The sequence below is a fragment of the Garra rufa genome, chromosome 25 (genome assembly GCF_049309525.1).
Source record: "Garra rufa chromosome 25, GarRuf1.0, whole genome shotgun sequence".
NCBI classification, from domain to species: Eukaryota; Metazoa; Chordata; class Actinopteri; order Cypriniformes; family Cyprinidae; genus Garra; species Garra rufa.
This window is the reverse complement of record NC_133385.1, coordinates 10,901,511-10,929,409: the sequence shown is the minus strand read 5'-3', so window position 1 is coordinate 10,929,409 and position 27,899 is coordinate 10,901,511. Positions and strand designations below refer to the sequence as shown.

The window sequence follows — 27,899 nt, the reverse complement described above, 5'->3', positions numbered from 1 at the left end:
CTACACCTCAATGGAGGATTCAGCTTTTGGAGCCACCAAACGCCCCCTGGTGGAAAAATACATCTTCTTCCATAGGAAACCGTTTGAAGTTATTAAACCGTGCCACTCAATGTATTTCCCCGGCGGCTGTCACACTTCCACACCACCAGCCAAGAGATTGCAGAAACTTTGGCGTTTCTCAATGTCTGTTTTCTAACTCGCAGCAGACGCAGAGAGTTGGGATGTTTCTGAAGTAACGGGAGTCCAGGCAGAGCCCAATGGCAGCGCCGGAGCTGTACTCGAAGGTATGAGAGTTTAAACCCCGCTACTTTTACATCTGAGCAGTGGAAACGTGCAACATTGTACCAGACAGTCCTTACATTTTACAGCACTTTGGTTTGTGGAGAACTTTAAAACAGCTACTGGAGTTGAATTGGATTCTTTGGAGGGGTTTGTTTTTGTTTTATCAAACATTCAGCGGACAGCATTCAAACAAATAAACACCAAGCATGTGAATAATTTTTAAATTCCTGTAAAATACTGTGATATACTGTATTCATTTTATCAATTCGATTATTTAGATACATTAAACCATTTTATAATTGTATTGCATTTAATAAAATAATGCTACTCAAACTAACTTGAACTGCCTGCAGTTTGCTCGAGTCTGGATCCCAGACACCACAGAGGTGTGGAGATCAGCAGAGCTCATTAAAGACTACAAGCCTGGAGACACCGTCCTACATCTACAGCTGGAGGATGAGACGGTGAGAGTGTCAAACAGTTTTCCAAATACACCCTAACCTGTGCTGTAACAGGTTAAGATCCAGTTCACCCATCCATGGGTGTGAAAGTAAAACATGAAACAAAGTTGACCAGACCAGGTGGTTTCAAACTTTTGAGGACTGCTTGAGTCAGCACTGAGTCAAGTTTGAGGCAAGGTTGAGTCAGACTGGTGGAAAACATTATGGGTGTGGAATCCAATTCTAGCATATTTCAGTAACATTGCTTTTCCCTCTGTTTTTTTCCACTGGTCTAACTTTTAACTGGTGTGCAGTCACTAGGCCAAAGATCTAGTTTAGCTTGTGGTTTTCCTGAGGTAAATTTATCTCCTGCGAGTATGTCAGTGATACTAAAAGCTTTTTGCATGTTTTACCCACAATATAACTTGCGTTTAAGCTGCGTGTGTGCACGAGATGATCTAATGAACTAGTTAGTTTAACATTAAAGGAGTAATCTGGGTTCAATAAAAATAGAGCTCATGACAAAAAAAAAAATTCCAAGTACTGTGAAAGTTTATAGGACTGATTAGATTCACATTAGACAGGTAGATTCACTTTAAGTGATCTAACTCTAGTATCTTTTCACAGGAGTTTGAGTACAAGTTGGACCCAAAAAGTGGTGTTTTGCCTCCTCTTCGAAACCCAGACATCCTGGTGGGTGAGAATGACCTCACGGCTCTCAGTTACCTCCATGAACCGGCTGTGCTGCACAACCTCCGGGTCCGTTTCACCGACTCCAAACTCATCTACACCTACTGCGGTAATCAAAACTGACACCTCAGATGACTGTGACATTGCTTATTAGATATATTAAAATCATAGATCAGACTTTCCAATTCATTTCATTGTCAATATGTATGATATGTATGTCAGTATGTGGCTAGTTTGTTATCTGTTTAGTTCGGTGTCAATATGAAAGCAGCTTGTCTGAGGCTAGTCTGTTTATGTTTCATATATCGTCTGTTAGTTTACTAGTTAAAGTTATTTATTTAATTGAATTGTAAAATACTTAGTAATACATATTTAATACATATTGAATTGTAAATTACTTACTAATTAAATGTTTTATTTTATTTTTCAATTCTTATTAATTAAACTGCAAAATGTATTTTATATATTATTATTTTTTTTTATTAAATGGCATATTTATTTTATATTTTATTTTAAATTATTATTAATTAAATTGGATTTTATTTTATTATATTATTTTATTTTATTTTGTTTTATTTGACCTGTAGACTTTAACTCTAAATCAGATATTTCTATTCAGTTCAATGTCAATATAAAAACAGTATATCTAAGACTAGTCTGTTTTTGTTTGATAGTCTGTTAGTTTTACTTTTTAAGTTTTTATTTAATTCTAATTACTTATTACATTTTCTTTATTTAATTTTATTATCATTTCTTAGCATTGACTTGTAGACTTTGGAACTCCCATGTGAACCGACCATTACTAGTGACTATAGACCATAAAATATGGCCTAGCAAAGTTTGTGTCATCTGTACTGCACAGCTCATTAGACTTGGAGTTATGGACTCCTGTTCGTAGATTAGTCTGTTTTGCATACAGTATGCAAATAAAAAAGAATGCATTGCAATTCAGTCTGACCTTTGACCCAAAACTCCAGAAGTCTCCAGAAATCTAATTATTTATTGTTTTAAACTTAAAATAGGAATCATCCTGGTTGCCATCAATCCATATGAAAGCCTTCAAATCTATGGCTCAGATATTATCAATGCTTACAGTGAGCAGAACATGGGTGATATGGACCCTCATATCTTTGCCGTGTCAGAGGAGGCCTTTAAACAGATGGCCAGGTATGCGCACACTCCTTTTTTTGCAATGGAGATCCAAAATATATCTAAGAATATGTTCATAGTTTGTGGCAATTACAATGCTATCTCTGTTTTTCTGATGTAAGAGACGAGAAGAATCAGTCCATCATTGTGAGCGGAGAATCTGGTGCAGGGAAAACCGTTTCTGCCAAATACGCCATGCGTTACTTCGCCACAGTCAGCGGCTCTTCTGCTGAGGCCAGTGTGGAGGAAAAAGTGCTGGCGTCCAGCCCCATAATGGAGGTATGATAGCAGATACCTGTCTTTAACTAACCTGACCGATCTAGATTTCTTCCAAGAAACTACTAAGGTTTTCATCTGTGTGTAGGCTATAGGAAACGCCAAGACGACGAGAAACGACAACAGCAGTCGCTTTGGGAAGTACATTGAGATTGGATTTGACGGGAAACACCAAATCATTGGAGCCAACATGAGGACGTATCTTCTAGAAAAATCTCGAGTGGTGTTTCAGGTTGGTCTTCAGCTCATTTGTCTCTACAACATACTTGGAAATATCACTCGACTTAAACTAAAGTGGTCAGTTTCTGTTTTCTGTTTTAGGCGAGTGAGGAGAGGAACTATCACGTCTTCTATCAGCTCTGTGCTTGTGCCCATTTACCTGAATTTGAACCTCTCAAGTTAGGTATGGTGCCTACTCTGCATTGTGATTATAATGAAAAGTCAAGTAGACCATCAGCATTTTTTATTTGGCTGGGTTATAATGGGTTGCAGATGTTGTTATTGTAGGTTTTAGGTCAGCTTACAGCTGATATTTTGTAATAAGTGAATCTGTTCACCATAGACTCCTTTTCGTCAGTAACCAGTCTTTCTCTTAAGGTAGCGCTGATGACTTTCCCTACACTAACCAAGGCAGAAGTCCCACCATCGAGGGAGTGAATGACCTGAAGGAGATGGAGGCCACAAGGAAAGCCTTTTCACTACTGGGTATAAATATCTTACCTTGCCATGTGTCATGTGGTTTCCTATATGTCTTTCATTTGTTGTCTTTACTTATTATCAGAATGATAAAAGTATAAGGGCTTTAATGTGTTTCATTTTGTTTTATTTTTGTATGCATTTTAGTTTTATATTGTTTGTATTTTTGTTTATTTTGTATTTTATTAATTGTATTGCATTATGTTTGTTATTTTAACTCAGTTGTATTGTTTTTTATTATTTTAGTAATTTTATTTCACTTTATTTGTTTCACTTTATTTTATTTATTTGTATTCTTTTTTTATGTAATTATTTTTCATCTCTATTTTATTTACGCTTCACTTTAGTTAATTTATTTTTGTTATTTTTGAATTCTTTTAGTTTTTCTTTTTTTTTATTTTAATTTTTACATTTCATTTCATTTTATTTAATTTTTTTTATGCTTCTCTTCAGTTTATTTTTGAATTCTTTTTGGTTTTCTTTTTTTCTTTAAATTTTATTTTCACTTTTTTTAACATTTTATTTTATTTGTTTCACTTTATTATTTTATTTTTTATTATTTTTGTGTTCTTATGTTTTTTCTTTCTTTTTTTAAATTTTTTACATTTAATTTTTATTAAATATATATATATATTTCATTTTATTTTACTTGTTTCACTTTATTTTTTTTACATTTTGTTATTTTATTAATATTTTGTTTTATTTTATTTATTTCACTTTATTTTTTTTATTATTTTGTGATTTTTTTTTTATTTATTTATTTTAATTTTATTATTTTTTTTACATTATTTAATTTTGTTTTATTTTATTTGGTTTACTTTTTTATTTATTATTGTTATTTTTGTATTTTGTTTAATTTTATTTAATTGTTTTTTCCTTTAATTTATGTTTCACTATTATATTTTATTTCTTTTGTATCTTCTTTTATTTCTTTTTTAATTTTTTTTTATTTAAATTGTTATTTTCTTATTTTGATATTTCGTTTTATTTTATTTTTTTCACTTTATTATTTTTGTGTTCTTATTTGTTTTAGTTCTTTTTTATTTTTTACATTACATTTTTATTCAAAAAATATATTTCTTTTTATTTTATTTCTGTGATTTGTTTTTCTTTTTTATTTAATTGTTATGTTGTTTTATTTTATTTATATTTCACTTTAATGTATTGATTTTTATTATTTTTGTTTTTATTTATTTTACTTTAATTATATTTTCTTTTATTTGTTAGTTTTTAATTGTTATTTTATTTCCTTTTATTTAATTTGTTTCACTTCATTGTATTTATTTTTATGAGTTTTGTATTTTATTTTAATTCTTTTATTTAATTGTTATTTTCTTATTGTTAAATTTTGTTTTATTTTATTTGTTTCACTTTATTTATTTATTTTTATTATTTTGTGATTTATTTTTTGTTCCTTTTTAAAAATTGTTATTATATATTCATTTCATTTTATTTAGATTTCACTTTATTTGATTTATTTTTTTATTATTTTTGTTTATTTAATTTTGTTTTATTTAATTGAATTTGTTTTACTTTATTTTATTTATTTTTATTAGTTTTGAATTTTATTCTTATTATCTATCCATGACTGATCTATCCATGACTGGCCAGCTTTTTTAACATCCAGTAGCAATAGCTGATGTGTAAACATGGAAGAATTTAAAGTATGTTTTCATAGTACATAAAGCTCTTTTATCTGAAAATATCAAGAACAATTAGATTCCTCAAGCTAAATGCTTTTAAAGCTTCTTCACATACTCTTAATGTAGTCGTTCAACCACAAACGTGCCAATATCTGCTGATTCCAGGAATTACTGAGGTACACCAAATGGGTTTATTCCAAATCCTGTCAGCCATTCTTCATCTAGGGAATGTGGAAGTGAAAGAGAGAGGATCATCTAGTTGTGCCATCTCTGTAAGTTACATTGAGAATGCAAGAATAAATGGTTTAATACACTTTTTGCATTTTCATTGATTCCTCACTTTGGTGTCCAGGATGAAAGCGGCCACCTGGCAGTGTTTTGTGAACTCACTGAGGTGTCGTACGAGTCCATGGCTCACTGGCTGTGCCATAAAAAACTAAAAACTGCCACAGAAACTCTAAATAAGCCTGTTACCCAACTGGAAGCCATAAACGGCCGTGACGCTCTTGCAAAGCACATCTACGCCAAGCTTTTCTCATGGATTGTCGACCAGGTCAACAAGGCCCTGAGCACTTCCTCCAAACCGCACTCGTTCATCGGCGTCCTAGACATCTATGGGTGGGTGAGGTGCTATTATTTCATCTTCATACTTTGTTGATGATCAAATACAGTTGCAGTTGAAAATGAGGTGAACTGTTGTGCCCAGGTTTGAGACGTTCGAGGTGAACAGCTTCGAGCAGTTCTGCATCAACTACGCCAACGAGAAGCTCCAGCAGCAGTTCAACATGGTCAGCATTTTCAAACATGCTCCAGCATTCACAAAATGATCTGTCATGTCCAAGCACATCACGACTCACAGAAAGCATTTCCCCTCCAGCACGTGTTCAAACTGGAGCAGGAGGAGTACATGAAGGAGCAGATACCATGGACGCTCATCGATTTCTACGACAACCAGCCGTGCATCAGCCTGATCGAGGCCAAGATGGGCTTGCTAGATCTTTTAGATGAAGAATGCACTGTAAAAATTGTTATTAAAACTCTAATTGCTATGCAATTATCATATTTTTTAATGAGCATCTCAGATTTTTTTATTTGATGCTTTCAGATGCCAAAAGGTTCAGATGAATCATGGGCGCAAAAGCTGTACAACACTCACCTAAAGAAAAGCTCTCACTTTGAGAAGCCGCGCATGTCTAACAAAGCCTTCATCATACTACACTTCGCAGACAAGGTACATGGAGTAAAATATGCTCCTATGTGGTCATACAAGAGGTTTATCCCATTTTATCTCTTTCTGTTTTAGGTTGAATACCAGTGTGATGGATTTCTGGAGAAAAATAAAGACACGGTCAATGAAGAACAAATTAATGTGCTGAAGGCTAGTAAGGTGTGTTCGCCTCAGCATAGCTCACTAACATTTTTCTGACACAGAAATTCAGCTGTGCTCTACAGAGTCGAAATAAGAGCCAGGAACGTGTTTGAGCTTGCGAAATGTTATTCTCTACTCCCTCAATGATTTTAAAATAGAGTTATGATACAACATGTCTTGAGATAATTATCGCCACCTGCTGTTTGGTTCATGAACACATTTTTATGGATTCCTAGACAGGTTTTTTTATCTGGTAAGTTGCAACCCAGGCTTCAGGTCATAGATTAGTTTTAAATGCAGGTAACCAGTTGTGAACCCCTGGTCTTGAGTGTAATTGGCACAGAAAGCATATTGCTCTGTTGTTTTCTCACAGTTCGCCTTGCTGGTTGAGCTCTTCCAGGATGAGGAAACACCTGCAGCTCCGAGCACCAAAGCACCATCTGGTCGTGCAAAGGTTGGACGGTCCGCCCAGTCTTTTAGGGAGCACAAGAAATCGGTTGGACTGCAGGTTAGAGTTGACCAACAAAGACAAAATCTATAACTGTTATGTATTCTTCTCTTTTTCAGTTGCTACAGTAAAGGTCCTTGCACATTGAGGCCGAAATTTTCCTGTGTTTTTTCGGATGTGAAAAACGCAGAAAATCCTCACTTTTAACATGTGAGGATTTCGACTCCGTATGCAAAGACGTTTATTCCCATGATTGTGAGCTCAGAAGTTGTTATATACAAATAAAACAACAACAAAAAACTGTTTAATAGTCAAATATATTAAAATGTTTGGATAAGATAAAAAAAAAAACTTTTAATTAGCAAGGATGCATTAAATTGATGCATCCTGTCGGAAGTGACAATAAAGAATTTTACATTGTTGCAAAAAATTATACACCACCAGTCAAAAGTTTTTGAACAGTAGATTTTTAATGTTTTTTTTTTGTTTTGTTTTTTCAAAGAAGTCTCTTCTGCTCGTCAAGCCTGCATTTATTATCTAAAGTACAGCAAAAACAGTAAAATTTTGAAATATTTTTACTATTTAAAATAACTGTTTTTTGTTATTTGAATATATTTTAAAATGTCATTTATACCTGATTTCAAAGCTGACTTTGTAGCATCATTACTCCAGTCACATGATCCTTCAGAAACCATTCTAATATTCAGATTTGCTGTTCAAAATATGTTTTTATTATTATATTGAAAACAGCATAATTAGGATTAGTAGAATTTTTCAGGTTTCTTTGATGAATCGAAAGTTCAAGAAGAGCATTTATCTAAAATAGAAATCTTTTGTAATATTATAAATGTCTTTATCATCACTTTTGATCAATTTAAAGAAATCCTTGCTAAATAAAAGTATTAATTTCTATAAATTCTTTCCCCTGTCCCAAAACATTATTCTGACTCCAAGCTTTTGAATGGTATAGTGTATACTGTTACAAAAGCTTTTTTTAATTTCAGATAAATGCTGATCTTTGGATCTTCTTTTCATCAAAAAAATCCAGATTTCTTTTTTCTCTCAACTGTTTCAAATATTGATAATATCAATATAATAAACTTTTTAAAAAAATCTATGTATTAGAATGATTTCTAAAGGATCATGTGACGCTGAAGACTGGAGTAATGATGCTGACAATTTAGCTTTGATCACAGGAATAAATTACATTTTAAAATATATTCAAATTGAAAAAGTTACTTTAGTAAAAATATTTCAAAATAAGTTTTTGCTGTACTTTGGAGCAAATAAATGCAAGCTTGGTGAGCAGAAAATACTTCTTTACAGAACTTTAAAAACTTTTGACTGCGAGTGTATTTCACATAAATGCTGTTCTTTTGAATTTCTGTTCATGAAAGAATCCTGGTTTTCTACATTGGTAATAAAAAAAAATGTTTCTTGAGCACCAAATTAGCATATTAAATTACATTTTAAAATATATTAAAATAGAAAACAATATTTAAAATAATGATACAGTTTTACAATATTACTGTGTTTACTGTATTTTTAATCAAATAAATATGCAGCCTTGATAAGCATAAGAGACTTGTTTCACCAAAATGAAAAAACTCTAGCCTCAAATGTGTGATAATAAATTTGTAGTTTATTTTGTTTTATTGTATTTGATTCCATTGCGTCATTAGCAATGCATCATGGAATTGTAGTGCATTGTCTCAAAAGATGTGGACCACAGTCTTTTAGAGTACCTCTTCTATCCACATTTTTGTTCCCAAAAGAGCAGGTGCAGCCATTTGTAAATTTTATGGGTCTGGCTTCCGGTCTTATCCACATCCAGCTATTTTTAGCTGTACAAAACAGCTTGTTTTGCTGCTTCATATTCCAAATTGGTGTGTCTTACAATATAATTTAAATGTATTACCTTAATTGTAAACACACTGGCTTGTAGTGCAAACTGTTTACTGCAAGTTGTTGTTATTCTCATTATTTCCCTATAGCGGTTAATGAACCAGAAGTCTCACCCATAGGCTTACTACTTAAATCATGGAAAATATAAATGGGGAAAAATGCTTCCATAACCAAATGTGGAAAAAGTGGGCAGTCGTTCACTTATCGTGCTCTATTGAAACTATTATCCACCCAAAGCTCTTCACAGAAAATCACAATGTCATTTGTCTGATTCTTTCCTTCCTCCCGTTTAAGTTCCGAAACTCTCTGCACCTGCTTATGAACACGCTGAACGCCACCACCCCACACTATGTGCGCTGCATCAAGCCAAATGACGTTAAAGCCCCCTTCATGTCAGTAAGCCGAGTTCAGAGATAATCCAGCATTATGTAATATGGGCCACTATAGTGTCTTCTCTTTCTGTCTCTAGGATGGACCCTCATCGAGCCATTCAGCAGCTCAGAGCGTGTGGAGTCCTCGAGACCATTCGTATCTCAGCCGCAGGCTTTCCTTCCAGGTGCTAATTCAGTAACTCGCATATCCATTATTTAAAAAATTAACACCGTTTTTCATAGATATTTTGGACTATGGGCATTATTTCAGTGACGTGAAACGGTTGCACTCAGTGAGCTAGTGGCGCAACCTGTTGCTATTTTTACCTCAATAAAAACTACACAATTCAGAAACTAAAATACTGATAGGATGACCACAGCTACTGAAAGAGCTTACAGGTGGCGATGGATATAAGCATAGGCTTAAACCAAATGCCATACCATCGATTTTTTCCCCACAAGGAGTCTAAACACCCCGTATATCGAGTGAAATCCGAGCTGAGAAACCACTTCAGTGACTGCAGTTTGAAGACAAGCGTCGACGTGTTTATATCCTGCCAGGATTGTATCTAGCATTTCTTGTCTCTGTCTTTTGTAAGCTCTTTCAGTAGCTGAGGTCTACTAAAAGCATCAGGGCTAAAGTGCAGAGAACATAGACGCATGTCTTTGGGAAGTTTTATTCGTCAATAGGCTTCCCATTCTTTTCTCCTCTTCTCATTGCTATGAAAGCAGTGAAGATTTCGCTTCTCTTGTTGCCTATCGACTGAAAACTACAAGAAAAGCTGCACAATGTGGCATTGTATCAGTATTTTGTTTTCTAAATTTTGTGTTTTCTGAGTTGTGCTGCGGTAAAAATAGTAAGAGGTAAGCGGCAGTAGCTCAATGTTTCACATCATCTAAATAATGGCACCCTTATAGTCCAAAATGTGTATTAAAAACAAAGTGGATTTCTTACATGACAAAGATCTTTCATGAGTTTTCTACTACATATTTTATTAAGAGACATCATTTGTGTTATATTAAGCCGTCATAATACCCAGGGTTCCCTTTAACTTTGGAATCTGTTTGTGTTTTAAATACATCTTTATCTCTCTCTGGTCAGGTGGACTTATCCAGAGTTCTTCAGCCGCTACCGTGTTCTAATGAGGCAGAAAGAAATCCTCTCAGACAGGAAGTTGACCTGCCAGAGTGTCCTAGAGCGGCTTGTGCAGGTACCACACTTCTCTTTCTAAACATAAGCATTTGTAATTTTTTTTTGTACAAAGAGCATGTATAGGTTGGGTTAAGGCTGATCTCTCAGTCAAAAAGTGCCCAAAATCCCTCTAAACCTGCGAAAAGATCAGCATGACCATGCTCAGACACTTAAAACCAGTTTAGGTTGGTTTAAGATGTTTTTTGTAAACAGTCATTGTTCCCTCCATGCAGAACAAAGATAAATACCAGTTTGGAAAAACAAAGATCTTCTTCCGGGCTGGACAGGTGGCTTACCTAGAAAAGCTGAGGGCCGATAAATTCCGTACAGCCTGCATCCAAATCCAAAAAACCATCCGTTGCTGGCTTGCCCGGAAGAAATACCTGCGTATTCGCCAAGCGGCCATTACCTTGCAGAGATACACGAGAGGACACCAGGCTCGATGGTGCGTCAAATTCACAAATGTGACCCTGTACCACAAAACCAGTCATAAGTAGCACGTTATATTTGTAGCAATAGCCAGCGATACATTGTATGGGTCAACTTTTATTTTATTACTTTTTTTTTTTTATGCCAAAAATCATTAGGATATTAAATAAAGATCATGTTCTGTGAAGATATTTTGTTAATTTCCTACCATAAATATATAAAAACGTACTTTTTGATTAGTAATATCTATTGCTAAGAACTTTATTTTGACAACTTTAATGGCGATTTCCTCAATATTTAGATTTTTTTTGCACCCTCAGATTTTCAAATAGTTGTATCTTAGCCAAATATTGTCCTGTCCTAACAAACCATACATCAATGGAAAGCTTTTGAGGTCCAGGGTCTCAAATGTTTTAGATTTGCTGTGAAATTGAGACGAATTGTAAGTCAGTTACTGCTTTGAAACTAAAATAAGAGTGTGTTTTATCTACCTTTGTTTAGCTTGTGCAAGACACTGAGAAGGACACGGGCCGCAGTGATCTTTCAGAAGTGCACGCGCATGTGGGCAGCCAGACGACAGTTCCTGCGACAGAAAGCAGCAGCGGTTCTCATTCAGAGGTTATTGCGTGGCTATACAGCCAGACTGGAGTACCATCGGGTATGTGGATAAGTTTTTGTGGTAAAGCAGAGCAGTTAAAGATAAAAAAGAATGAGGCTTTTAGAAATGAGTACCAGCTATTTCTTAGTACAGAGAAATGCTAATTCTCATTAATTTAAAGGGCATTTTATTCAAAAGTTTTTCATAGGTAAATCAATAACAGTGTTAATTTTAACAGTATTTCAATTGTGATTTATGAGATTTGTTGTATTTTGAATCAAATTATTCTTTGTAAAAGGCAAAAGGTTGATCATACTGATTTCAAAGTTAAGGATTCATTAGTGAACCATAATAACACCTTAGTTGATAATTCAGTTTACTTTATTTTTGACAAAACATCCCATGTTTCGGTAGCAACTGCACATTTTCACTAGTGACAGTAATGCTTTCGTAGCAACTGAATCACATTAAAGAATATTAACTTGCATACTAAAACACTAAAACATATTAAAATACAAAAAATGTGCAAAACGGTACTAAAATTGTTTATTTTCCCCAAATATGAGGGTTATTTGTTGCCTTTTGATGACTTGTTTTGGTCTAGACCATTTTGGTAGGGACAATTTTATGGGAGAACACCCAAAAAAACAAAGATGTTACTCCCAAAACCACAAAATATTTCCGTAGTAAGAACTGTAGATACTTTTGTATCTAGTTTAAAGATGCAAATCAGCACATGGTTAACTAGCACAGTTCTGAACAGTTGTACACATAAAAACTAAATGTTGTGGATAAACTCCCAAAAAAGTGTTTAATTATAGAAAAATGGTGTTTGGTTGTGACATTCTTTAAAGTTGCATACAGATTTGTCATGCTTTTGAACACATTTACCTCAAAATGATGGGGTCTATCTACTCAGCATATTTGCGAAAGAGGGACACAGGAGTATTTCCTGATCATAAATTTATTTAGTTCAAATCAGCCAATGGACTAAAACATAGGCCTACATGAGAATGCAGGATACATTTTTTTTTTTTTAAGTAAAGTTTCATAATTTACAAAAATCTTTTTTTTTTTTTTTTTTTTTAGCTTCACTTTTTAAATAACTAAAAAAGATACTTTTAAAAACAATGACAGAAAAAATAAAAAAAATATTTCAATACCATTTTCATAAACTGAACATGGTATTCAAACAGCCATCTCTCAATTGCATATACCCAATAAATGATGATTTTATATATATATATATTAAACTTACTAATCTTTAAAATATTTTTGTGGGTTTCGATAGATCTATGATTTGAATTTGAAACGTAACTGCTTTGTAAAATCTGTTTTTTTGGTTGTGGGACAACAGTTTGCAACAGTTTGTCTGCCCATGATTCCCAACCAGGTTCTCTCTACACTTTTCACTTCAATCAGGAATATGTTACATTACATTTGGGTTGCGAATGCTGTTTAATGTTAGATTGTGGATGATAGCAGGTTTTATAGAGTTTTGTCATCTTGTTTTATTGTACAGTTGGTGTGTGAGCACAAAGCTTTACTGATCCAGCGCTGGGTGCGTGGCTTTCTGGCCCGCTGGCGTTTCCGTCGCATCAAGCGGGCTGTGGTGTATCTGCAGTGTTGCGTGCGCAGGATGCTGGCCCGTCGAGAGCTCAAGAAACTAAAGATTGAAGCCAGATCGGTCGAGCATTACAAGAAACTCAATTTTGGCATGGAGAACAAAATCATGCAGCTGCAGAGGAAACTGGATGAGCAGGTATCCTTCATCTCTTCTATTTACATCTATCTTGATATTGAAGGCGGATTCCATGTTTGATTTAGAATTTGTTTGTGTATCTTTAGCATAAGGAGAACCGAGAGCTTTCTGAGCAAGTAAGGCAAATGGAGAGCCACGGCGCTGCCGAGTTGGAGAAGTTGCATGTGCAGCTCAAGACTCTTCAAGAGGCAGAAGAGGAGGCCCATCAGCGTGGAGACCTGGTGAAGTCATTACAGGAGGAGCTGGAAATGGTCCGTCAGGAGCTGGAGAAGAACAAAGAGGTTTTATTTATTGGTTTTCTTAAAATAAATATACTTTTATAATTTACTTAAACAGAATAGTATAGAATTTTAATACCCAAAAATTGACCCAAAAATATTTTAAACAGTAGTGTATATGTGTGTTTTTTTGTTGAAGAAATTAATAATTTTATTTAGCAAGGACACATTAAATTAATTAAAAGTGACAGTAAAGACATTTATAATGTTATAAAAATGTATCTTTCAAATAAATGCTGTTCTTTTGAACTTTCTATTCTATTCATTCAAGAATCCTACAAAAAATGTATCACAGTTTCCACAAAAATATTAAGCAGCACAAAAATCAGCTTTGCCATTTCAGAAATAGATTACATTTTAAAATGTATTAAAATAGCAAACTGTTTTTAAAAAATGTAATAATATTTAATAATTTTAACAGTTTTTATTGTTTTGATCACATAAATGCAGCTTTAGTGAGCATAAGAAAGTATATACACTGCCGTTCTGCTGTTCAAGTTTTGGATCTGTATGATTTCTTAAATGTTTTTTGAAAGAATTCTGTTATTCTCATCAAGGCTGCATTAATTAAATAAAAAATACTGAAAATAGTAATATTGTGAAATGTTATTACAGTCTAAAATGTTTTTCTCTTAATTTAAAAAATATATATATAATTGATTCCTGTGATGTATTCCTGATCAAAGCTGAATTTTAATCAGCCATTACTTCAGACTTTAGTATCACAGTTAGAAATTATTCCAAATTTACTGACCACAAACTTTTAAATGGTAATTAATATTGTTACAAAAGATTTCTAGTTTAAATAAATGCTGTACTTTTTAACTTATTTATTAAAGAATCTTGAAAAAAGAATTAAAGGACAACATATATTAGGCAGCGCAACTGTTGTCCACATTGATAATAAATCAGCATATTACAATGATTTCTGAAGGATCACGTGGCACTGAAGAAAATTCAGCTCTGCATCACAGGAATAAGTTGCATTTTGAAAATATATTTACATAGAAAACAGTTATTTTACATTGAAATAATATTTCCCAATATTACTTTTTTCTACATTTTGATCTAATAAATGTAGCCTTGATGAGATTTTAAAAAACAAAAAAATCTCACTGATCTCAATTTTTTTAACAGAAGTGTATATTCTGTACACTTCTACAACTCTAAGTTTGTTACCTATATTCTTTTCCAATTTTGATGAAAAAAAAAAAAAAGCAGATGTGTTGTAGAGGAGTAAAACACTGTGATCAATCATCTAACTGCTGTCTGCAGATGGTGGCTGAGCTGAATGAGAAGAACACACTGCTAAAGAGTGAGAAAGATGAGATGAACAGACTGATCCAGGAACAGGAGCAGCAGTTGAAAGGTGGGTTCATGTTTTTTCAAATTTCCAAACTTGTGTCCCTGGACCACAAAACAGTCATAAAGGTAATTTTTGAAATTGAGATGAATACATCATCTACACAAGCTGAATAATAAGCTTTCCATTGATGTATGGTTTGTCCATTGACAAGTATTTTTAAGGGTGCAACAAATCTAAATATTGACAAAATTGCTTTTACAGTTTCTTAGAAATGCATATTACTAGTCAAAAATTGTTTATAATGAAACAAATTACAGAATATCTTCATGGAACATGATTTTTGCTTAATATCCTAATGATTTTTGGCATAAAAGAAAAATCAATAATTTTGACCCATATAATGTATTGTTGGCTATTGCTACAAATATACCTGTGCTACTTAAGACTGGTTTTGTGTTCCATGGTCACAGTTTAGTTGGTACAGCCTTGTGCAAAAATGTTTGTAATCTTTGTGGAGGAAGTTACCCTTAAGCATTGCCATGCATCTGACTGCTAACTTTTTCATAATGGTTTACAATGTACAAAACTGGATTTACATAACATAACAAGAATTGTCATCTGCATTGTCTTAAACAGAGAAATCAGAGTCAACCCATCAGGAGGCCACAGAGCACCTGCAAGCACAGCTGAATGAGGAACGCTTCCGATACCAGAACCTTCTGACCGAACACCTGAAACTGGAAGAGCACTACGCTGATCTGAGATCAGAAAAAGAGGCAGCTATAGTAAGAAAAAGATTTTTCCCACCACTTTCCTAATACATTGCTATTATTCAATTTTCTTTTTCAACTTGTAACGTATTTTGTGCTACCAATCTTTCTAACCAAGGAGCTCTCCATACCTGGTCATAACAGAGCCGACTCTGGCTACAGCAGCAGTCAAACAGAGAGTGTCCACAGCTCTGTGCTCACAGGGTCAGAGGTTAGCTCGCTGGAAAGAGAGGTCAGTTTCTAAAGACTATGACTCCTGAGTTTCTCCTAGCAGGGTTTTCCACGGGTCATGGAATTTCTGAAATATCAGGGAAGTCTGGGAATTTTTATTTTTATTCTTTTAGGTCCAAGTCATGAAATATCAGGCGTTTTTGTTTGTTGCTTTAACCCGTCCACTCTGTGGGACGTCTAAGTTTCTTCACCATTTTACAAATAAATCCTAATCTAATCATGACAAACTATATATTGTTGGAAAGGTCTAAGGCTCCTAAATAGATATTTTTTGTGTGACAAATTATGTAGGAAAAATAATAGATTCATTTATGACAAGAGCGCACCTGGAAAATCTACTTCATAACAGGAGTTCTGACCTTTGTCATAAACAGACTTCCCTGTTGCCTTTTTCTCTATTACACTTTGGAAATTACAAGAAATTATATATCAGTTGAAAACTTAAAATATCAAAATTCACCCTTTGAAAGCCATTTTAAAATCAGACAATGAAATTACGTGGAAAAAGTACATTAAATTCATATTACAAAATGTTTTTGTTCATGAATTATAAAAAATTAGGTTTGAATTTTTCATTTTCACGTCTCTGTTCAAAAATGGAAGTGACAGTTAAGGGGTTAAATATTAGCTTCCATTTATTAAAATTAACTTTTTCTATACAGTATTTTTTTTTTTATCATATTGTTTGACACAGCCTATTTTTATGCTTAGGCTATATTTCAAAGCCATTTTATTCCCTTCCTGCACATCAACTGGCAATCACTTAAGTCAAATGCAGTCACCAGGCTGTATCTAATAACTAAGGCAAACATGCCTGGAAAATAAAAATTTCAATTGTACTAAAATAAGTAAATAAAGCTTGCAAATGGATGGATGGATTCATTCATTATAGGGCATGGACAGCTTTTTATTAAGTGAAAGTCAGGGAACTTGACATTTGGCTTAGAGTGGGGGAACCCTGTCCTAGATTTTGTTATGATAGTATATGATGGTTGTGTTTGTTGCAATATAGGATGCTGGACAGACGGCAGCTGATGTGTCCCTACTGCTGAAGCTGCAGAGGAGAGTCGCTGAGCTGGAGAAGGAGAAGATGGACCTGCAGGGTGAGATGGACACCAAAGAAGAGCAGCTACAACTAGAACGAACTAAAGTAAGAACTAAAACAGCTTGGTTTAAATCAACCAAATGTTAAAGGTGTCATCGGATGCCCATTTTCCACAAGTTGGTATGATTCTTTAGGGTCTTCATGAAATGTCTGCAACATAACTTGGGTTAAAATTCCACAGTGGTCGTGTAAACTAACTTCCTTTTTACCTGGTCAAAAACAGCTCTGTTTACATTTACCCATTTCAGTGCATGTCTCTTTAAATGCTAATAAGCTACTACTCACTCTGCCCCTCTCTTTTATTTTTTTTGGTGTATTCGGTGGCGCACTACCATCAAAAATAAAAATAATCCACTGCGTCCTCAGTGACTAAGAAAATAAAATCTCTTAGGGTGCGTGTCCACCAAACCGTTTTTAGCCAGCTGAAAACGGCAGGTGCTCTGCTGAAAATGCCCAGCTGTGAGCGCTTGAGAGTGCAACTATTTTTCCATTGAGCTTAAGTATTGGCAAACACATCACAAATAAAATGTTTCTCCAAGCATTATTTTTTAACAGTATTATGGTAGCCCGGCAATTCCATCTGGTAAAGACGTAAATACTTGGAGACAAGCAATATTAACTGAACACCATTAACTCCAATGTTGTTCATGCGTGTACAAGCAAGGACGGTTGGTCGGTATTAGCCCCGCCCCTCCTCCACTCTGATTGGTTAGCTGACTAGAAAGTGACAGTACAAAGCTCCTGCATTGCTTTGTTGTTGCTACAGCTGCTCGAGTGCGGAGAAAATAGTGGACAGTGTACAACTGGCTGAAGGCAGAAATATACTAATATTTCTGCTATGATGTCATACTGCTTAGAAAATCAAAATGGCTTGATTAATTGAGACTGTTTAGGGATTTTGTGGATTTAAAAAAGTTAATGGATTTTTGTCATTGTAGGGTGGTTGTGTCCACACATTGCCAAGACACATTTAAATGAAAAAATGTATCATGCACTGAAAGTCATGCCTTTTTGTCTTTTTGTTTTCAGGAACTGGAAGATTGTCAGAGAGTGTTAGGGGCTGAAAGAGACTATGAGGCTCTGAAGGTATCAAAAACACATTTTTGCTCTCTAAATAAACTTTTGGGCTTGTCTTTCACACATTCAGAGAAATATATAGGTGTGTGTGTTTTGTGATGTGCTCATAGCGTCAGGAGCTTGAGTCTGACAATAAAAAGCTCAAGAAAGATCTGCAGGAGCTCCGTCAGTCCCTCTGTAAAGGGTCGGGGTCAAAGGCAGCATCCCCTGGAGGTCAGGCCTATAACGTGCTCCTCGAACAGCTCAACACCACCACTGAAGAGCTCGAGATGCGAAAGGAGGAAGTGCTTATTTTGCGGTCTCAACTGGTCAACCACGAGACATTTAAACATAAAGTAGTGTGCAAGCTTTTTTTTTTTTTTTTTTTTCAGCCATCCGACATTCCATATGTGAAAATTTCATGTATATCTTTTTTTTTTTTCAGGAAACAGGAACTGAAGGAGATTCAGGTGACTCAAGCAGGTAAGTCAGCTTTTATATTTCATGAATTTGTATTTCCAATCATACCAATGTTCACGCTGTAACATGGATACGTCCATATAATTGGAAGTCACTCATGACTCTTTCTCTCACAGATCCCCCACAGACCTTCATGAACTTAATGAAGATGGAGAACTCTGGATGGCTTATGAGAGCCTGAAGGAAACTAACAGGTAAAATAAAATAGATTCACTATATAAAAAGATGTTCTTTCTTACATACACTAATTTGCACTTGTCAGTGAACTATGAGGACAAAAAAATAAATATTATTTAAATATAATTAAATATAGTTTTACTAATGAATAAAATAATCGTTCATTAATCATAATCGGGTTAAAATGTTCAATTAATCGACATTTTGATTTTAGGCCAAATCGCCCAGCCCTAGTAAAATATATAAAAACTTATATTTCAGCTACACTGCCAGTCAAAAGTTTTTTTTTTTAATGAAGTCTCTTCTGCTCACCAAGAATCCATTTATTTAATCCAAAATACAGAAAAAGCAGTAATATTGTGGAATATTTTTACTATTTAAAATAATGTTTTCTATTTAAATGTATTTTAAAATGTAATGTATTCCTGTGATCAAAGCTACATTTTCATCATTACTTAGTCTTCAGTGTCACATGATCCTGCTAAAATCATTCTAATATGCTGATTTGCTGTTTAAGAAATATTTATTATTAATATTTATTCATATTAATCCAAAGACCAGTATTTATCTAAAATAAAAAGCATTATAACACATAAACGCATTATACACTTTACCATTCAAAAGTCTGGAGTCAGTATAATTTTTCTTTCATTTAGCAAGGATGCTTTAAATTAATCAAAAGTTATGATAAAGACCTTATAATGTTGCAGAAGATTTCTAGATGCTGTTCTTCTGAACTTACTATTTATCAAAGAAACCGGAAGCATTCTACTTAGTGGTTTTCAACATAATAATAATCATAATGTTTTTCGAGCAGCAAATCAGAATATTAGAATGATTTCTGAATGATCATGTGATTGGAGCAAAAAAATCAGCTTTGAAATTACACAAACAAATTACATTTTAAAATATATTTAAATAGAAAACAGTTATTTTAAATAGTAAAAATATGTATTTTTTAATTTACTGTTTTTGCTGTGCTTTGGATCAAACAAATGAAGGCTTAGTGAGCAGATGAGACTTTTTTTTAAAAAAACATTACAAATCCCAAAGCTTTTGACTGGTAGTGTGTATAGAGTAAAATTAAAACTGTAAATTATAAAAAATATAATTCTATTCAAAATAAGTAGAAAAACGAATAGTCTGTCAATAGTTTAGTGCATATCTCGAGTAACATTTTAAAATCTGTCTCTCGCACGCAGGATTCTGGAGTCCCAGTTGCAAACTCAGGGACAGTCCCATGAGAAGGAGGTGGAGGGTTTGAGGGCGGAGCTTCAGCGGTTAAGGGCGGAGCTTGATCAGCAGCACCAGATGCTGTCGAACAGCTTGGAGCTTCCGCATGACGCTCGAATACAAGCTAGCCTACAGCATGAGATCAGTCGCCTCACTCAACAAAATATGGTAACAATGACAAATATACATTGTAATACATCAAAGGAAACATTCTTCTGTATTAAAACAATTTCTGTCAATTCTAGGACCTCTTGGAGCAGATGGGGAAACAAGACAAAATGATCCGCAAACTAAAGAAACACCTGAAAATATATGTGAAAAAGTTTGGGGAGGCTGAGGGTAATTTTGAATACAAAACATTAATACAATCAGTCAAGTTAGGACACTGAATTCATCATTATTTTTGTCTCGAAAGTCTTTAAAATGTGAGGTTTATGCTTTGTAGATGAATGTCACATGAATTTCTGTACGAGCGGCATTCCAAGTTTTTTTTTTTTTTTAAAGTATTAATGTTTTTGGTGTTGGCAGTTGGTCATATCGCACAGTCCTCTCCAGAGAACATGGTTGGCGAGAGCGGTCGCATGGTCAGTATTGTTCGCAAAGAGAGGGATTTCCAGGGCATGCTAGAGTACAGAAAAGAAGACGAGAGCAAACTGTTCAAGATACTCATCACAGGTGATCTGAACTGCAATAATATCAACAGCGAGACTAAAAATACAACTGGTTATACTGTAGATGCTTTCTTTTGCTCATTCAAAGTTGCACAAATGGCACTAAATTCTTCAACATATTTTCCCACAGAGCTCAAACCTCGAGGTGTGGCGGTGAACTTGGTCCCAGGTCTGCCTGCTTACATTCTCTTCATGTGTCTGCGACATGCTGACTACGCCAACGATGACCAGCGGGTCTCCAACCTTCTGAACTCCTCTATCTACGCCATCAAGAACGTATTAAAGGTGAGAGACTCTCTCAGTCAGAAAATGTTAAATCCACTGCAATGATACTGAACCATCTTTACATTAAAAATGTGGTCCAGATTATTTTGATTAAACATTTGACAAAAACATGCTGTGAACTTTTTGTAAGTAATATGTAATAACATATCTTTGCAGAAACGGGGAGAATTTGAAACCATTTCCTTCTGGTTGGCAAACACCTGTCGCTTCTTACACTGCCTGAAGCAGTACAGTGGAGAAGAGGTTTGTTGTTGTTCAAATACACAGACCTTCCAGAATCTGCCAAATGTTATTTTACCAAAGTAAGAGGGATCATACAAAATGCATGTCATTTTTTTATTTAGTGCTGACCTGAAAAAGATATTTCACATAAAAGATGTTTACAAGAGAAAATAATAGTTGAATTTATAAAAATGACCCCGTTCAAAAGTTTGCATACACTTGATTCTTAATACTGTTACCTGAATGATCCACAGCTGTTTTTTTGTTTTGTTTTGTTTTTTGCTTTTTTTTGTGATAGTTGTTCATGAGTTCCTTGTTTGTACTAAAGTTAAACTGCCTGCTGTTCTTCAGAAAAATCCCTCAGGTTCTTTGGTTTTTCAGCATTTTTGTGTATTTAAACCCCTTCCAACAATGACTGTATGATTTTGAGATCCATCTTTTCACACTGAGGACAACTGAGAGACTCATATGCAACTATTAGAGAAGGTTCAAACGCTCACTGATGCTTCAGAATGGAAAAATGATGCATTGAGAGCCGGGGGTGAATTTTTGAACAGAATGAGGTGGTTTTTTTTTAACTTAAATATGATATTTTTTCATTTAGTACTGCCCTTCAGAAGCTACAGGAAATACTTGCATGTTCCCACGAAGACAAAAATTATATAAAATTTACCCTGATCTTCAAATTCAAAAGTTTTCACACCTGGCTCCTAATGCATTGTTGTTCCATCTGGAGCATCAGTGAGGGTTTGAACCTTCTGTAATAGTTACTGAGTCCCTCAGTTGTCCTCAGTATGAAAAGATGGATCGCAAAAACCCTTTGTTGGGTTCAAATACACAGAAACACTGGAAAACCAAAGAATTTGTGGGACCTGAAGGATTTTTCTGAAGAAAAGCAGGCAGTTTAACTGTTCGGGACAAACGAGGGACTCATGAACAACTATCACTAAACAAAACACAAGAAAAACAGCTGTGGATCATTCAGGTAACAACATAGTATTAAGAATCAAGGGGGTGTAAACTTTTGAACGGGGTCATTTTTATAAATTCAACTCTTATTTTCTCTTGTGGACTACATGTAAACATCTTTTATGTGAAATATCTTATTCAGGTCGGTACTAAACAGAAGATGCTAAAAGCTTTCTAAAATCGTCAGCTTTCTGAAGAAGCTAGCTGCAAATGTTGAGAGTAGGGAAAATGTTTGAAACGGGGATGTCTGTACACATGAATGTGTATGTTTTTTGTTATATATGTTTTTTGTTTTTGTAATATGCGAATGCTGTACTAATATTTGATCTCTTCCGGACCTCTTTTAGTCGTACACAAAGCACAACACGCCGCGGCAGAACAAACACTGTCTGACAAACTTTGACCTGTCAGAGTACCGACAGGTTCTGAGTGATCTGGCTATTCAGATCTACCAGCAGCTCATCAGGGTCTTAGAAAACATCTTACACCCCATGATTGGTAACTCTGCATTCTCTGGTTATAAATATTTTAATATTTGTGACCCTGGAACACAAAACCAATCTTAAGTAGCACAGGTATGTTTGTAGCAATAAACAACAATACATTGTACGGGTCAAAATAATTGATTTTTCTTTTATGCCAAAAATCATTAGGATATTAAGTAAAGATCATGTTCCATGAACATATATTGTACATTTCTTACCATAAATATATAAAAACATAGTTTTTGATTAGTAATATGCAATGCTAAGAACTTCATTTGGACAACTTAAAGGTGATTTTCTCAAATGAAAAGCTTATTATTCAGCATTCGGATGATGTAAGAATCTCAATTTTAAAAAAAATTGGCCCTTATGACTGGTTTTGTGGTCCAGGGTCACATATATTATATACTCTCTGCTTGATCATTCCCTCTTTTCCTCATCCTAGCACCAGCCATGTTGGAGCAGGAGACCATTCAGGGTGTAATGGGTGTGAAGCCCACAGGAATGAGGAAGCGTACTTCTAGTTTCCATGAGGAGAGCTCTCACTCACTGGAGTCCATTTTGAAGCAGCTGGATGTGTTTTATTACACACTTCTTCAGCACGGCAATGACACTGAGCTGGTCCGACAGTTCATCAAACAGCAGTTCTACGTCATCTGCTCTGTCACACTCAACAACTTGCTGCTCCGCAAGGACATGTGCTCCTGGAGTAAAGGCCTGCAGATCAGGTAATGACCACTAGAGGCCACTAGACCTGTGGGTGGTCTGGGTTAAAAACAAATGTTAATCATAATTTTGAAAAAAAAAAAAAAAGGATTCATATGTGTGTATTATTTAATTTAGTCTAATATAATTTTTTATTGTGATTTATTCATTCATGGGAAAGTTTAAAAATTATAAAACAAATATTTAGAAACTATTTTATTTAAATATCATTTTATTTTAGGAGATGGTCTTGTTTCACTTAAAATGTTAATATAGTGTATTATAATTGTATTTAAAAAACAGTATGAAATGATACACTAGTGAAATGCTTTTTAATATATAATACAAATGATTAAATATTTTTAGCATTTATCAGTTATAAATTATAAATGTATATTTCTATAAAATAGCATTTCAATAGTCTATTATATGAAATGCTATTTCATTTTTCTCCTTATAAAATGAAATTTTTACAAAATAAATACATTTATAGCATTAGAAGTATAAATATATTTTAATAAAAAAACTATATTTTATAACAAATACACTACCAGTCAAATTTTTGGGAACAGTAAGAATATTAATGTTTTATTAAATAAGCCTGCATTTATTTGATCCAAAGTACAGCAAAAACACATTTTAAGATATATTCAAATAGTAAAATTATTTTATATATAATTTATTTCTGTGATTTCAAAGATGAATTTGTAGCATCATTACCCCAGTCACATGATCCTTCAAAAATTATTGTAATATGCTGCTCAAAAAAAAGTATTATTATTATTATTATACTATTATCAGGGGCGTCGGACAGGGGGTAAAATAGTTGAACAGGGCCATTTATCATCACTTTTTACCAATTTAAAGCATCCTTCCTAAATAATAATATTAATTTCTATAATTTAACATTATACACTATACCATCTGTGTACAAGAAACAAAATGTATACAGATGGTATAGTGTATAATGTTACAAAAGCTTTAATTTCAGATCTTTGGATCTTTCTTTTAATTAAAGAATTTTGAAAAAATGTGCTCAACTGTTTTAAATATTGATGATGATAATAAAAAAATGTGTTTTGAACCGCAAATCGGCTAATAGTTTTTTCTAGAGGATCATGTGATATTAAAGACTGGAGTAATAGTCCTAAAAGTAGGTTTGATCACAGGAATAAATTACATTTTAAAATGTATTCAAATAGAAAACAGCAGTTTTAAATATAAAAAAAAAATTCAAAATGTTCTGTTTTTGCTGCACTTTTGATCAAATAAAGGCAGGCTTGGTGAGCAGAAAAGACTTCTGTATAAAAATCTTACTGTTCAAAAACTTTTGACTGGTAGTGTTTATTAATGGGTGTGTGTGTGTGTGTGTGTGTGTGTGTGTGTGTGTGTGTGTGTGTGTGTGTGTATATATATATATATATATATATATATATATATATATATATTATTTATTTATTTATTTTTTTTCTCCTCCATCATATAAGGTATAATGTGTGTCAGCTGGAGGAGTGGTTGCTGGATAAAGATCTTCAGGGCAGTGGAGCGCGTGAGTCTCTGGAGCCTCTGATCCAGGCGGCTCAGCTTCTGCAGATCAAAAAGAAGAGCCAGGACGACGCAGAGGCCATCTGCACCATGTGTACAGCTCTCACCACTGAACAGGTGTGTGTGTGTGTGTGTGTGTGTGTGTGTGTGTGTGTGTGTGTGTGTGTGTGTGTGAGCGAACGAGAGCTAAAAGAAGCATCTCAGATATAACATTAAGTTCAGTTCTAAATTTCTGCCTGTTTTTTTCCTTTCCCTGGGACAGATTGTGAAAATCCTCAGCTTGTACACACCAGTCAATGAGTTTGAGGAGAGAGTATGTATATCATTCATAAAGTCTGTACAGGTGAGTCATTTCTCAATGATTTGATATGTATTTTAAAAGCAGATATTGTTAGATTTAGATGTTAAAACACTTCTCCATTCTTTCTAGACTTTATTAAAGGATCGTAAGGAGTCTTCTCAGTTACTGATGGATGCCAAGATCATTTTCCCAGTCACTTTCCCCTTCAACCCGTCACCTGTGGCTCTCGAGACCATTCAGATCCCCAGCAGCCTTAATCTGAACTTCCTGACACGAGTTTAAAAACACAACAGTGATGCCATTACGGAAACTAAAAAACAGACAGAATGTAATATAGCCTTGAATTGTGTTTTTTGTGGAATGTTTACACTCCCCATATGACTGTAATGGATTTCACTTATGAATTTTAGAAATGTTAAACATATTTCACTGTATTTGCTGGTGTATTGCAAAGTATTTTGGAGTTAAAATGGGTTGTAATGTTTAGGACCTCAGTTGTTATATCTCATGCATCTGGTGCTCTTTGACTAAAGGAATTATTGCTGTAAAGCATATTTATGGATTTAAAATGGAATTTTCTTGAGCTTTATAAATATCTTAAATATGTGCAGTATTTGTATGTAAAAATACTGTCATCATTTCCATTTGAAATCTGAAACCGTGGTATAAAAAGAGCTTTAACATATTCATATAGGGTAGGTTCTTGATTTTACATTTTTAGAAAGAACTTTTCGATGATGATTGTTGAATACTAACCCAAGTTTCAATAAGTTTGAACACTAAGTCTTGGCACTTAAGTTAATATGGTCTGTGGAAAGAGTTTACTGACATTTGAGACAGATTTTTTCTAATAAGCTTGAGCAAGAAGGCACATACTGAGAAATTACTTAAAGGTATAATAATGTACTTTATTGATTTTCTGTAAAAATATCATGCCTACATCTTATCATAAACCTTATTATTGTTTATTATGAAATAAAAGCACACACGTTTTCAAATAAGAATCGTACATATTCTGACAATCAAATCTTGCTACCAGAAGGTATTTTTTAAAACTTGGTCTTTATATTTTGTAATACATGCAAAATAGAAGATGACAAAAAATATGGATTTGAGATTATATAGAAGTAAATGGGTACTTCAGTAGCATGACCATTTCCATATTTTTCAGGCCTGTCTGAAAATACAACAATACAATATAATTTTATTAATAAAACTGTAAATGTAGTGCATTTTCCACAGATCGATATATATGGTATAACATTATAATACCAAAAATTACGTTATGTTCTAACAATTTAAAAAAGTAACCAAAAATATGTATGTACATGTCAGTAGATACACATGATAAAATACTTGACATATACTATAGGTTTGTTTAGATATTTTTTTTATAGAACAAGTTAATTATTACTTTAAGACATTTTGTATCTTTTATTGTTAAACTTTTAAGGCCAAAACTACACAGGATTATTCAGCCATCACTTTGCTTCTGCGTCTGACTCAGCATCTTCACGGTCATGTTCGACGCTCTTGTGCACATCCTGTGTTCTTTTGATTTCTGATAGTTCCACAGACTCAGAAATGGGTTGCACAGACCCAAACCCTGAGCTGTGAGGGGAGACTTTTGAGAGTGATGAGCTAAAAACTGAAGCGCTGTCTGCACCTGATCTGAATGAACCATAAGCAGAACTTCTGATAGACCATGTGTCCAACCTCTTATCTCCACTCACTGGGAAAATAAAAAAAAAGAAAATTTCAATTCACCTTCAATGTTCTATAAAATGATAAAGCTATTGCATACAAAAGTACATGAAGTACCACCAGTACAGTTCGACAGTAATTGATTAATACCAAGATCAAATGACATTGCCTGAAAAATCAAGAAATAAATAAGTTTGTGTAAAACAGATCATGTGGTTACAGGCCACATCATGTTAGACAATGTAGGTCATTATAAAAAAAAATCAACACTTTCTATAGCTAATTATTAAAAATTAGCCTATAATTAACAAGTTTGTATTACAATCAATTTAATATCAGTTCACAGATTATAATGTATGGGTTTAATTTTGAGAAGGTCAAAAGGTGATGCTACAATCAGCATTTAAAGTTTGTCTAAAATATCCAACAGGTCCTGGGACATAAACATGGGATTTGTGCCTCTTGTGCTTTAATAAAAATGTTATGGTACACCACTGTGTTGGTGAAAAGTGCCAAATAAAACAAAATACACTCACTCATTGGTGGTGTTTCCATGCTGTTACGTATTTTTAGGTGAGATGAATCTCTGGAGCGTGATGACTGGTCGTCTGGTTCTGATTGTGATCTAAGTGAACCATAATCAGAACTTCCCAAAGATGATGTGTTCATCCTCTCATCTCCACGCACTGGAAAAAAAGTAATCAGAATTCCGATATTTAACATTTGAAAAATGTTCCCTTCAACTGATGTAGCCTACTGCAAAATTAATTGATGTCATATAGGGAATCAATGAAAGATGATAATTCAAAGCATTACCAAATACTTTTTCAAAATTATAATTTTGACCTCATCATATCTGTTGATTTATTTGTTAATTTAATGGCTTGGTCTTCATTTATTGCAGAGTTGACTCTATAGTTTTTTTTTTTCCAAGTTTGAACCTTAACATTTAAAAAATATTGCTCATCAACCTCGGGAGGTCAAATTAAATATTAGCTGAGATACATTTTTGCTGATCATGTTTTAAATTTTATTTTCTAGAAGTACATTAAATAAACAGCTGGAATAATAGTAGAAGCAGTAACAAGGTTACAAATTAAAGGATAACTATTGCCAAAATGCAACC

The 27,899-nt window shown here is 33.9% G+C and overlaps 2 protein-coding genes across 2 annotated transcripts in view; one reads left to right on the top strand and one right to left on the bottom strand.

Annotated features, from left to right (window-relative positions):
- The first annotated feature begins 257 nt into the window (after positions 1–257).
- Positions 258–26,644, top strand: myo5ab (myosin VAb). Its single transcript, XM_073831567.1, has 40 exons — positions 258–284; positions 636–746; positions 1,350–1,521; positions 2,435–2,579; positions 2,684–2,840; positions 2,926–3,069; positions 3,159–3,240; positions 3,435–3,542; positions 5,342–5,448; positions 5,529–5,794; positions 5,883–5,964; positions 6,054–6,194; positions 6,282–6,407; positions 6,480–6,563; positions 6,919–7,053; positions 9,193–9,290; positions 9,368–9,454; positions 10,372–10,480; positions 10,695–10,906; positions 11,392–11,548; positions 13,011–13,250; positions 13,337–13,531; positions 14,804–14,897; positions 15,471–15,619; positions 15,723–15,836; positions 16,848–16,985; positions 17,970–18,026; positions 18,128–18,352; positions 18,442–18,479; positions 18,593–18,670; positions 19,856–20,054; positions 20,132–20,225; positions 20,415–20,561; positions 20,688–20,842; positions 20,999–21,085; positions 22,381–22,531; positions 22,964–23,246; positions 24,711–24,885; positions 25,031–25,111; positions 25,199–26,644. Exons 1-40 carry the CDS (start codon positions 258–260, stop codon positions 25,349–25,351), a joined length of 5,403 nt encoding a protein of 1,800 aa, XP_073687668.1. The 3' UTR covers positions 25,352–26,644.
- The window catches only part of LOC141301318 (GTPase IMAP family member 8-like), a 27,311-nt gene continuing 25,962 nt past the window's right edge, over positions 26,551–27,899 (bottom strand). Inside the window, exons 6-7 of the mRNA XM_073831566.1 lie at positions 27,304–27,459; positions 26,551–26,801 (exon numbers count right to left, since the gene is read on the bottom strand). Of these exons, the coding sequence (XP_073687667.1) occupies positions 26,551–26,801; positions 27,304–27,459 (407 nt within the window). The remainder of the gene's footprint in view (positions 26,802–27,303; positions 27,460–27,899) is intronic.